Consider the following 13341-nt stretch of genomic DNA (forward strand, 5'->3'; position numbering starts at 1 on the left):
CTCTCTCTCTCTCTCTCTCTCTCTCTCTCTCTCTCTCACTCACTCTCTCTTTCTTTTTATCTGTCTCTTGTCCGATTTTCTCCGACATCTACTGTGCCGAGGGATGTACAATGATAAATGATGTCGTTGAATAAAATGTTATGATTACAGAAATTGTAGTTATATGCTTTGTCATTAATATATGACCCTATTTATAAAAATCACGTTTACTATATTATGTCAGGTATATTCTCAGTATTTTCTGATAAGTATGCCCCTTGTATTTTTAGTTGAATACCAGGACAGCGATAATAACTAATTTCATCGCTTCCTTTTATAATAACTTTGCCAACAACCGTATGTGAGGAATATCCATAAATATTGTAACTAGGGGGAAACAACATTCGTGTTACATTATCGAGGAAAAAAAATAGAATTTTTGCGCTCTTTTTTCCTATGTCGTGGTGTATTTATCGCCCCCTTAATATCAATGAATCAATAGTTGGAGATTGATCAATCACTAAGAACGCGCTTAGGTAATCTAATCGACGATTTGTATATTTTATAGAGGGAACGAGACGACGATATAATAATCGACATAGCAGGTGGCAGCGACGATGGTCTCGGCCCATTCTCGTGACAAAAGTACAACGATGATCTAGGGTGGGAAAAGGGGTGGAGGATCGACCACGCACGTAGGAGCGTAGAATAATGTAGTGAGGCATTTCCGCATAGGAAGCCGTGCATTAGGCTATCAGATCGAGCACGCGCGACAACGACTGGTAGAGAAAAAGAAGGAAAAAGTTACGGGACAAACCTTTACGTGATTAGCAGTGAAAAGAAAGAATTCCATGCAGAGACTGGTAAAATAGAATAAAATGAAACATCTTCAAAATTTCTTTTAATTAATTTTTCTTAAGAAAATTTTCAGGCTCGTTTTTCATGCCATTTCAATTAGGAACAAATAATAGAAAACTACAAAGAACTCTCCTGAATTGTTTTAAAACTTTCATTAGGAAAATGATAAATTAAAATCTTGTCTTTTTAATACATAAAAGAATAGAAACGGAACATTACTATGAATTATCAATGTACACTTTCAAAAATTAATATATATTGACAGATTTTCTATCTTATACAAGGAAAGCAAATGGAAATTATTGATTATATCATGATATGACTAACATGTTCTATATATTTAAAAAGTATGTTCACAGTTGTAATATATCGATGCAAGCAAGTCACATAGCGCTATTCGACATACCATTCGAAACGTATGATTTTTTAGATTTTTGATTTTTGAATTAATAAAGAAGCAACTATTCGATTTGCTTAAGAAAATTTTACTCTACAGGGAGTTTCAAAGTGCAAGACATAAATCTCATTAAGAAAGACTTTGGAGAGGGTAGGTGGATGGAATGGCGAGGAGGCAAAAAAAACCCTCGGGCCAAATGTACCGAAATATGTTGAAGCGGTAATTAGCTTTGTGCGTACCGCGAAATACGAGCGTGCAATTTCGCCGGACATTTGGAAGTTTCACAAACAGACCACGTGCTTGCTCTTTTATCAGCGATTCCACTCTTTTTGGATAGGCCCAATGAATAAAGTTACACAGAACAATAGACTGATAATTAACAACGATGTTCGCGTCGTTATCAGAATGAACAAAATCCTTTTATTTTTTGTTTTCGCAATTTCATGTGTATGCTATCCCATTCGGCTCGATTATCTTAGTACAACCGTATGATTCGTGTTCCGCGTTTACATGATACCAAATGACATTAAAGTGCGTTAAAAGATGCTCTCGAAACGCTTCAGTGACGAGTCGGCTGACGGTATACAATATAAGATATTGTAATTAACTCAACTACTCAGAACACCTAAGCGCTTGCTCGTTAACGTTTTATTTATCGTCGCGTATGCATTTTTCATTTAGAGTATATCCCAGACACGTGGTCTCCGTGCCGTAATTATAAGAGCGGCACACGATGCCACCGCGCGAAGGACTTACGATTTTCACGAGAGTGGACATCTCGCGATAAGAAAGCGGTAATAATGTAACGACGAGGGCACGCGCGCGATCCGCCTTCGACCGCCTTGTATCTTGGATCTGTACTGTACTCAGCCTAATTATAATCAGGCTAATGCCTACCGGACAGTATGCGTCGGTACCTACCGGCCTCCTACGCTTCTATACCTGATGCTATGTAGGTAGCGTTACTTATCCCCAGCTGCTCTACGAGAGAGGGTAATTAAGATTCGGACACACCCATCGTGACTCTCGTCTCTTGGGCTCTGACCGCTTCTGCAAAGGGAGTGGTCGATCCCTCGAAAACCTCGTTCTCGTTTGCATACACGAAACGCGCCTCTGTTATCAGAAACGTCTTCTACGATTTCATTCTTTCCAGGTAGTACCGCACGAGATCGAAAATGTCCGAGATTATGTAGGGGTGTGGCGACACGACTGTCCACCAAATCCTTGAGATTTTCTACATGATCGTCCGCTCGTTCTTGTGAATTTAGTTATCCGTTCAACAGCATCGAAAGCAATTCTCGATTTAAAACCGAATGTTTGCGAATCAATTGCATATATAAAAATTTAAATCTAGATAGATAAATAATTTAGGTTTAGAAGAATTGCTTCTTATCAATGCGCTTTAATATATTCATTTATTCAAACATTAAAGTGTCTATAAAAATCTCTCTTGAATACGAACGTATTTCTTGATATTTTTAAAAAGATATTTTTAAGATATTTTTAAAAAGATATTTTTAAGATTTTCGGTTTTTCGCATATACTATTTTAAAACGAGAATCGTAGAATATTGCTGAAGAAACAAGTCGCTCGCGTAAAATGATGCGCAATTTAGAAAGACTGTTTGCTGTGTTGTTATTATAAATTCAAAATAAAAAAAAACACAAATACATTACTCACCGGAAGTTGGAGAACCACTTGACCAGCTGCGCTGTATTGTTTTTATTAAACTTGATGTCGGGGAAGTACATCTTAAGGACGGCCGAGGATGGGTACCTGACCCAGAAGAACATCAGCTTCGCCTTCCTCAGATGCATCGGCGTCAGCGTCGACGAGTTCACCGCGGTTAAGAAAATACCATTTTGCAATGTATACGAATATATATAAACACATAGAAATATATGAGAAATGTGAAGAAGGAGAGTTAAACTTCACTCTCGCGATAAAAGAAAGGATTAAGCTAAAAGAGAAAAGTGCGGGAGAGAAAGTCGACTCATTTCTCGAACGTCTGAATATCTCAAATATAATCGTGTTTTCTTTCGTATCGAATCGGATCAGAAATCGTACAAATTGCGATTATCGCAAGGGTAGATGATAGAAGGGTTCTTACTGGGAAGTTGATCTACGATTGGCCGTATCCTCAGCAGAAGCCTTACTGACTTCTTATTGGTAATAGGATCTCTACATGTGGTTTCATCGCAATCTTATTCGATTAATTCGCGCGACTCTGCTATGCCATGTTGTACTTACAATTTAATTTATTCAAAACGTGTAAGCTTATACTCGATATTATAAATGTCAGCACATAATCTCGCATTAATCTCGAGCTAAAAAATTTGGAATAGATTTTTTCGAAAAAAGGAAAAAGTAAAGAGAAAGAGGGCGTAGGCAACAAAATGAATTCGGATGCATCAAATGCCAGCGAGAACCGCGATGAGACTAGGATGGTGCGTCCGGAGGAGCGCGGAACAGCAGATCGTGTCACGGCGATGCACAATGCGCTCGACCTACCCCAAGAGAGAGGAGGGAGTGAAAAAAATGCGCCATTGATTTTACATCAAAGGCCGACTAAAAAGGCGGCAAAGAACGGCACGCTACCCGATCGAGCGACCCGGTCCAACACGCCGATGCAGTTCCGACATTGCATCGGACGATCGGCGCTCACACGAGCCCGCGCGACACTCGCCTTTTTTTCCTCGTTGCACCGAGGCGAACTCTCGATTCGCAAGCCACCGGATTTCTGCACGCTCTTTCGGTAACTCAGAAGCAAGCCGCGGCGGGGTGGATCATGCACGATAATCGAAGCTGGTGAACCGTTCGCTGATCATTTTCTGACGATCCTAAGAGTGCACTTTAACCGGATGCAATCGCGGCTATTTTAACCAATTTGAAAAAGGTTAAGAACATTTTTAAATAAAATTTGGACACGCGGATATTTCACAAATATGGGATCCTTTAAATTGTTACAAATTTATAATGTATAACTCAAATCATTCAGCAAATGTCGAATTCTCTTCTTTGAAATATTAATCTATAAATTTTTATTATTAATTGTTATGTCATGTATATTAAACATATATTAAATATTTATCATTATTTATGAATATTTAAGAATTATTACGATAAATTACTGCAAAATAGCAAAAAATATGATTGGTCAAACATCGCAAATTTATTTCTAATAAACTAGATTAAATTTAGTTCTGATAATATTTTCGTTCTATTATGTATGATACTCTATGAAGTGTTTTCGTACTAAAATGTGACGATATAAATATAATGAATAAAACATCTTTCTCGCGCACATCGGAAGATAAGATGAAAAATTGCAGACAAAATTTGATGTTTAGAAATTTAACTTTACAAAGGCTCATATCACTGAGATCAGCAAAAGTAGCTTAGCCAGGATAAACCGAGGAGACGTTCGAAATGTAAAGTTCGCGAAATGCTCAGGCTGAATTGCGAAATTGCGGGACAGATTATTGGCTTGCGAAGTTGGGTGAGACTGCAGGCCGAGGGTGGGCCGAGGTAGGTAAAGAACTTTTGGTTCGGTGCGTTGTTGCTGGACAAACTCTACTCGTAGGTGCAGCCAACATTAGCCTAACTCTGTACTAAACTAATCTAACATTCGTCCGAGCTTCCTCGCTCCAGCCACCTTACAAGCGAGCGAGCCATTTTGCCGGCTTTTTCTCTCTCTCAAAAAACTCACCGCTACATTCTAAACTTTTCGCGCGCGAGTTTCGTTTCTCCTCTATGTCAAACAATATCCCTGAGTATCTTAACTGTTTTCTCTAGTATTTCTAAATTCTTTTTAACACACGAATTAATCTTCAGATAACATTTTTCATTTTAAATAGTAATATTTTTTATACATAAAATGATTAATTCATGTCTAGAAAATTCACTTTGTCTTACGTTTTGATCATAATAAATATACATATATCAAAATTCTTATAAATATTATCTGAAGAAATGTTTATAAAATTTTATAGAATTTAATAAAATTCTATAAAATGTAGAGTATTATTACGAAATTTGCTCTTTAGCATAAAAGTATTAGTAAAGGATATTGTAGGCTGAATTCCATCGTAGCTGATGTCGCCGGAATTACAGTCGCTAGCTCGGTCGTTGCTGTCCATCCTAAGGTGTCCGTAGTCCGGACTGCCGTGCTGGGCTGCCGCCAACAAGGCTGGATGCAACATAGCTGGCGGATGGGGCAGTGGAGGGGAATCCCTGAGTTCTACACCTCCACCCGGAGGACTCGCGGGTAAATGATGTGGCCCCGGAGGTGGTACTTGACCAGGATGACTCGCGTGAGGATTGAAAAACGGCGAATAGGGCGAGAACACTTGACTCTCGTGGAGGCTTGGATTTGGTATCGCTACGCTGGTTGGCAGGGACACCGGCAGCATCGGTGGTGGCGCATGGTAAGGTCTCGGTGGTGGAGGAGGCGGGGGACTATCACTACCTCCTTGAGATCCGTTTCCTTCCTGCGCTAGGATTCTGGATACCGTTCTCGGAGTAATTCTCGTATCCGTCACCTGTAAACCGTACTAATTAGTATTTTTTTTAGTTAGACTTTTTTTATCAATTTCACATAATTAATATAAATTAATTTTACTTATAACTATTTTATAAAAACATATAAAAATATAAATAATAAAAATTGAGATTATAATATTTTTTAAATTAAAGAACAGAAATCTTATATTCGCTCAAAACGGAGCGCACTTGGCACTTAAATATTTCTATGCTTAAATCTTTTTCAATCTTGAAACGCAATCATGAATAGAATCAGAGTAGTAATATCACTTATCAAATTGATAAGTAATTAAAAAAATTTTTTTTTATGCTAATAAGCATCTTTATAAGAGTATTAATAATGTAAAAGATTTCGACGCGCGATTGCAGAATCAGATATGTATATAAATTCACAGCAAATTTCACACAATAAATTTAAGCACTAAAATTTGACATAATTTTTCGTATTTAATTATATTTATTCTCATCGATCCAAATTTATATTATAATTGTTTATAATACTTTCACTGTGACTTCAATGACTTCAATTTACAAAACATTATTCGAATATTACGAATGACTTGAAGTTAATATCTTTTTTATATATGTAAAAATTTGTACAATTTATACATATATACACACACACACACTTTTATACATATTAAAATTATAAAATTAAAAATATATCAGTTTATATTAATATTATCGTAATTCTAAAAATACACTAATTTATATTAACTTATATGAATATATTAAATCTGACAAGTTGTAATGCTTACCTTATGACGTTTTTTCTTCGGCGTCATGACAAGTGACAGAGCTTCATTTTGCTCCGAGTCCCTGTTTTCTCTCTCGTCACCTCTCATATTGCAGTATTGGTCGCGTTGTTGTTGCTCCCTTTGTTGCTGCTCGCGTTGTTGCTGATGTTGCTGTTGGTGTTGTTGTTGTTGCTGCGCTTGCATAGAGGCCATGGCGTATATCGTCGGCGGTTTTGGAGTCTGAAACATTCCAACGCTCGGCCTTGCGTGCGAGGGCAGCTGATTCATCTGGTTAAGATTGTTTTCCGTGGGGCCAGTATGAGGGCCATGGGGTACACCACCTATGGACCCGATTTGTGAAAACCCCGTGGGTTGTGGAGGAGGGGGCCCACTGTTGAGGGGCCCCCGTGGCCCGTTTGGGCCACCGGGTGGTTGTGGAGCTCCTCTGTCAACTACTTTCGTCCTGGGCGATTTTCTTTCGAGCATTTGGCTCGCCAAAAGAAGGTCCTTATTGAGCTGCTCGGCAGCAGCCTGCGCTGCCTCGGTTTGCTTACCGAGAAACCTCCTCTGTTGCACGAACCTTGCTACTATGCTATCAATCAAACTGGCTAAAGAAGAAGTTATTTCCGTCTTCAAGATATCCGCCAAGCCTTCCAAATCGGCTCCGGTGATATGAGGACCGGACGAGCTGGCTGCTGCGGCGGCACCTCTAAAGACGCTTAACCTTTCCTGGAAGTCTTTATGTTGAATAGGCGTACTGGCTGATTGCATTTGCGGCGTCTGCGGCGTCGAAGGTCCAGTGTTGTTCTGGCTCTGTTGCTGAGGTTGGCTTGGTGGCGGTGGCGAACTTTGTCGTTGATGTTGTTGCTGCTGCTGCTGCTGTTGCTGCTGCTGCTGCTGCTGTTGCTGCTGCTGTTGCTGCTGCCGCGCAGCCGCTTCTTGATGTTGTTTCATTCTTTCGAGGGCAGCATGTTGTTGTTCAAAGTAAAGTTTATGCCCCATATGATACATAGCAGCAGCTGCTGCGTGGGGGTGATCGGGTGGGAGGGTCGGGAGGCCGTTGGTGTACGGCGGTGGATGAGGTCGTGGCGGTCTTGGTGGTGGTTGTGGTTGAGGTTGAGGACTGGGTGGCGCGTCACCGCTCTCACTTGTATCTGGCTCCATTCTACTGGAGAGTTCCATGTATTTTTGTTGCATTTCCGCCAGTTGCTCGTGCAACATTTTTAATTGTATCTTTAAATTATCTTTCTCCTCCCGTTTCTGTCTGATCGTCGCCGGATCCTCCTCCTCTTCGCTCTCGTCGTCGTCGTCCATCATGGTATCATTGACACTATGCTGGAGAACGTGATGCACCGTCTGTTGCTGAGGTTGATAGAGCTTGCGCTTCTTGCAACCGTTTACCGTTGCCGGCTGAAGCGCTGGACTACTGCGCATCGTGCTGACGATGTTCTCCACACGAGCGCGTTTAATCTCTGTCGTTGGAGAGTTCGTTTCGGTTTTTGGCACGATCGGACAAGGAGAGTGACTGGGGCTACGTTTGATATTCATCGACTCTTGTATCTCTTCTTTAACGGAGACCGAGCCCGATCTTGGTGCCGTTGGGCTAGGAGGTAGGCTCTGCTCGCAATCCGATCCATCCAAGTTCGCCCCTGGTTCCATACCGGCTTCGGCAAAGGCCTCCTCCATCGCGCGTGCCGCGGAAGCAGCATCCTCAGCACTGTCCTCAGCATCGCCCGGCATCACGGTATCACGATCACTGTGATTCGCGCTATTCACGACGTTATTACCATCACCACTCTCCTCCCCGCCACTCTGCACTGTTCCACTGCGCGCACTATCACTATTTTGCTGTTGATGCTGTTGGGGACTCTGCTGATGCTGTGATTTAAGTAATTCCGCGGTAGTATTATTATTGTTGTTATTATGTATACTGTTGTTATTGTTCGGCTGCTCCTGCACGCCGAGAGCGGAGAGTTTGCGGCCCTGCAGAAGCATGTCGCGTAACATGTGCTGCGTGAGGTCGGCCGTAGCAGGATCATCGCAATTAACCACGGCGCCCGGTTGCAAATTCGAGGCGGGATCCATGCCGGCACCGGTCATCCCGTGACCGCCCTCTGGCGGTGATCCGCCAGCGTCACTGGCTTGTTTGACCTGCCTTCCTAATAACTCGTTCAGCATCTTGGCGGGGCCGAAGCCCGGAGCCCCGAAGAAGCCGAAGGCCGCGTGGGCGGAATGCTGCTGGGTTGTAGGACCCGTCGTAGCTGTACCTAAATGACTTTGGCTGCCAGCCGCTCCAGCCTGTTGCTGGAGCTGTTGTTGTTGTTGTTGCGATTGTGACTGGTGGTGCTGCTGCGGCTGTTGCTGCTGTTGCGGCGATTGTTGATGCGTCGGTGGTCCACTACCACTGAAGATCGAGCCGTATAGACCACCACCGAGGAAGGATGGCCGGGAGCTAAAGTTCGGTATACTCGAGTAGCTGTTGCGCGGCTCGCCGGCGTCCACGCGCTGTCTGGTGCGCTTCTGCTTCTTCAGGAGTTGCTGTTGCTTGCTTTCCGTGGTTGCTCCGTAGAGGGCGAAACACTCGGTCTCCTCCTCCGATGACATCATCGGCCGTCTGGTTGGTCGGCCCCCCGAAGGCCTCCGCGTCCCCTCCCCGCCAGGGCTTCTTGTCACCCTCCCCTTCTCGCTCGAATAGCCCCTCGTGGCTCAGTGCGCTGCCTCGGCTTCTGCACACTGTGTAGTCTCTCCGGTACCCCTACTACAGCTGCCTTTTCTCTATGTGTTCCTTCTTCTAATGCTCCCCACCTTGTCCGCCACCGACCACCACCGCCTCTCCACTTCCTTTGCCTTTGCCGTCTCCTTCTCGGTCTTCTTCTCCTCCTCTTTCTTTTCCCTCGTCTTCGCCGCCACCGCCTCCTCCTCCTCTTCCGCCGCCTCCTTTGCTTTTTCCGCCGCCGCCGCCAACGACGACGACGCCGGCACCCTTCTCTTTCCCGGCGAACTCCTGCTTCCTCCTCTCCTTCTTCTCCTTCTCTCGCGCTTCCTCTTCTTCTTCTTCCGTCGTTCCTCGCTTTTTCTGTGCTTTCTTTTCACTATTCCTCGCCCCGCACCTTCCGCCGTAGAGCTGACGCCAACGGCTGAGGCTGCTGCTCGGTGACTTGATGTCGGCCGTTCGCCCTCGTCTCGAGATGGCGGGTCTTCTTCGGAAGATTCGATTCGTTATCGGGTCTGTATCCGCTGCTGTCGTGCTTCTTACTACTTCTGCTACGGTTATTGTTGCAACCGGGACCGCCGCTGTTGCTACCGATGCGTTTATTCCCGGTGATTGTTGCGATGTTGTTCCCGTTGATGATAACCAGAAGGAAAGCCGGTATTCTCGCGGGCGGAATTCTCGTGCTCCCGCCTGGGAGCTGCATCCTTCGAGCTCGCCAAAGGGCTAAGTGCCCCTCGCTCCCTCGTCTCGATTTTCGTGGCCTCAATTCTCCGATACACCGTCTGTAATAAAAAGACAACAATTCATCTCAGCGATCTGTGCCGTCTAAACGAATATCGCTCGTCTATATATATATATAATAAGAGAATCGATTCAGAGGTATTATAATAGCACACGGTAGAGTATTTTAAGCTCTGTATATAGACTGTTGCATTGAAAGAAACGTCGTTTCCGTAGATAGGAAGTACTCGACGGTGTGTACACTTGTCATTTCCTCTTATTATTAGCTTATCTTATTTTAACCACAAATAGAATGGTATGGTAAGAATGTTGAAAGAGAATCTGTTACAGATGCATTATTAATCCTCGTAGTTATAATATGTTCTTTATATAATATTTGCAAATTTTTTTTCATTGAAAATAGAAACATACGTCCAATAAAAACGCACGTACGCTCTCTTTTTGCAAATATTATATTTTAGTATTTTATCGTATCATCCTATATTTAGATATATACGTATATATTTCACGATAGATTCTTAAAAGTTGAATTTGTAGAAAACATTTCTTATTTTCCAAGATATGGACATTGGGAAAAAAATACATTAATTCTATGCAAGATGACGTCACAGTACGATAGAACATGAGAAAGGAGTGCGAAGTGTTATCGGTTAAAAATACAGTGATCGACCACATCGAGGGCGACGACGACGGCGACGAAGAAGAAGAGCAGACCGCGGGTGACAGTTGCAAGCAATATGTTTCACCCTCGTCCGAACACCCTGCGACCGATAGAGGCAAAAACTCAAAGTATAGTGAGTTACGAGGGGGTTAGCGAAGAAGGGGGTGGTTCGCCTGAGAAGCGACCATAAGAAAATTACTTGCGTTGAATATCTTATTCGATACATAAGCAGTTCCGCCTAGAATGGTCTTCGCCGATGGGACACATACCGTCGTCGGTCGATATACCCGGTGAAAGAAAGGGGGGCACAAAAAGTAATTGATAGGCCACTCATTGCTCGCTCGATCATAGACCAGGCCCATCTGGCTTGCTTCGATGAGAAAAATAAAATTCTTCTACGCCTTTATATTCATATATATATATATATATATATATAGCCGATCTTTACGTTTTCATTTTATTCATAAATTTGCCGCTCGCTAATACCAACTTTATTACCAAGTCATAATGAGGCCACAATATTTCATTATTGTCGTTACAATTATTTACTCGGCACAAAATATTTTAATGGAATCCTTTTTTGTTGTAGTCTCCACGCGCTCAAATAATCGCTCTTCATTCGTCAATGGTACGGCCTGTTAGAAGCTTCGATCGTCATGCAGTTCAATTGACGCTGCGTATAAGTGCGTAAGTGAGACGTTTGTGTAGTAGCACGTATGCGTTATGGTATAGAGCTTGAATACGTACTAATACAGTGCACGGGCACACACGTTTGTGTACATGTACGCGAGATTCGAAGCAACAGCTGAGCAGTTTAAAGCACCTGCGCTCAATAAGCCGACAATATTCCATAGTTCGTCTACGCATAAACCCCCTGCGTACGAGGATATCTCGATATTCGTTCCAATACGTATCAAGAAGTCAAAAGAGCTTGTAGAGAACAATGCGTGAGGTGTCACAAAGTAAAGAAAGTTTAATGAAAATTGTATTCTACAAATATAAATAAAATTTTTCTCTATTTATTTTCATTTATCGAGATTAAGCCTTTATGAAAATTAATATTGTATTATTTATGTATACAAATATATATATATATATATATATATACAAAACATACATATATATATAAAATACAATATTTATATAGTATAATATATGACGTTAGAAATAAAGGATATTGAATAAAGTTACGGTACCCATCACAAAGATAACACATTTTTCTTTCTTGAAGGCCGAAGAACTGTAAATTGCGTAACAGGAAGACAGATTATTGAAATACGAGCAAATACGCGCGCGTATCTGAAGTATCATCGACGTCCTCATTGCGCACTTGAATCACTATTACGTAAACGTTCAATTACGCCAAGTTAGCGCGTTCTCGGCCGCTTCCTCGAAGAGGAGCGATTCGTTCCGAGAAATTACTAGGCAGTTCCGTTGGCAATTACTTTAGAGGGGTGCAGCGCTTGCTGCTCGTTACTCCAGAAGTGACATATGGTGTCGACCTCGATAAGGTCTACGGGACGACGATTGTACCTGGATAGGAAGGGACGCTTCGAGGGGGGTCAGACGAACTTCTGTCTTTCCCGTTTTTGATCGGTACTTCCCTGTGTGCCGTCATGCGTGGGACGAGAAGGGGAAAACAAAAAGGTGCCGGTGCCCTGCCGGAAATGGCTTCAGGAACTCTCCCACTGTTGCGTCGATTCGGAAGTAGACGCGACGAACTAATTACACGCGAGGAGTGCGTTCACCAAGGTAAGCGCGGGGGTAATGCACATGGTCTTACTGCTATTAGTATCTGATGACCGATTTTTTTCGGCAGAAATACTCACAAATTTAAATTTAAAAAGTGCGTAATAATACTTGTCTTTATTTCTCATGTTAAAATGTTAATTGTTTTCTCACAATGAGAGAATGGTGTACGAAAAAAATTTTCCACCGTCAAAGAATCAATTTATAAATAAATTATGAAAGTTAATTGCACATATTAAGCATATATAAAGTCATCTTCAAGTTCAATATGTCATGGAATCAGCGACTATTAAAGTACAAGAAAAACACACATCGGTAAGTCACCAATGACCGTTTCCTGCGCGTCATACGATATTTACCATTTAAGCAGGTGGGTAGATTTCAAAGCGTGATTATAGTGCATATAGTGATAGGGTCCGCAAGTAATACGTAGGATAGTTAACGAATGGGGAACCCTCGATGGAACTTCAAGGTAATATTACAACAAGTAATCATTTTTCTTTTTTAAATAGATGACGACGTATGAAAAATCGCAAGTCGAATATCAATTCAAGAACGATGCAACTTCTGCGAGCAAATTTGATTAACGTTTGAGCGTATATTCCGCTATATTCTCGTGTATGCCGCAATTTTTAGTTTCCCCTTGTGAAACAGCCGAAGAAATGAAGGAAGATAGTTCCTACGTGAGCATCACATGGTGTACGTACCCCACATGGCGTTGTCGAGGTAACACAGCAGTGGCATGTGCATCGGAATTCCACCCCCTGTAGGTGTCATGTGGTGAGAGTATTCGCAGGGGGTTGCATGGGAACTCGACTGTGGTCATCAGTCCATGTCCATCGTGCATATAGGCACGCACGACGCTTAGGCACGTACCGACTTCACCCTCCCGTATAAAATTATTGTAACATTCGTTTCGTCATTACGTCTATGACGATGTATAGTATAGGGGGGGGGGGGGGGG

General features: G+C 42.4%; 2 protein-coding genes across 5 annotated transcripts in view; both read right to left on the reverse strand.

The window, feature by feature from the left end:
- Positions 1-9584, reverse strand: part of LOC108764443 (homeobox protein prospero) — a 30995-nt gene extending 21411 nt beyond the window's left edge. For 2 of the 4 annotated variants that reach the window (XM_018512707.1, XM_018512705.1), the window contains exons 1-3: positions 6535-9584; positions 5305-5775; positions 2915-3069 (exon numbers count right to left, since the gene is read on the reverse strand). In XM_018512707.1, the coding sequence (XP_018368209.1) occupies positions 2915-3069; positions 5305-5775; positions 6535-9120 (3212 nt within the window). In that variant the 5' untranslated portion in view covers positions 9121-9584. Of the gene's footprint in view, positions 1-2914; positions 3070-5304; positions 5788-6534 lie in introns of all 4 variants that reach the window. The other 2 variants (XM_018512706.1, XM_018512704.1) reach the window with 1 other exon arrangement.
- Positions 9585-9753: 169 nt separating this feature from the next.
- LOC108764418 (uncharacterized) overlaps positions 9754-13341 on the reverse strand; it is a gene marked incomplete at its 5' end in the record, with an annotated part of 81691 nt that continues 78103 nt past the window's right edge. Inside the window, one exon of the mRNA XM_018512666.1 lies at positions 9754-10008. Within this exon, the coding sequence (XP_018368168.1) occupies positions 9826-10008 (183 nt within the window). The remainder of the gene's footprint in view (positions 10009-13341) is intronic.

This window comes from Trachymyrmex cornetzi, unplaced genomic scaffold (assembly GCF_001594075.2).
Source record: "Trachymyrmex cornetzi isolate Tcor2-1 unplaced genomic scaffold, Tcor1.1 scaffold422, whole genome shotgun sequence".
In the NCBI taxonomy this organism is placed as follows: Eukaryota; Metazoa; Arthropoda; class Insecta; order Hymenoptera; family Formicidae; genus Trachymyrmex; species Trachymyrmex cornetzi.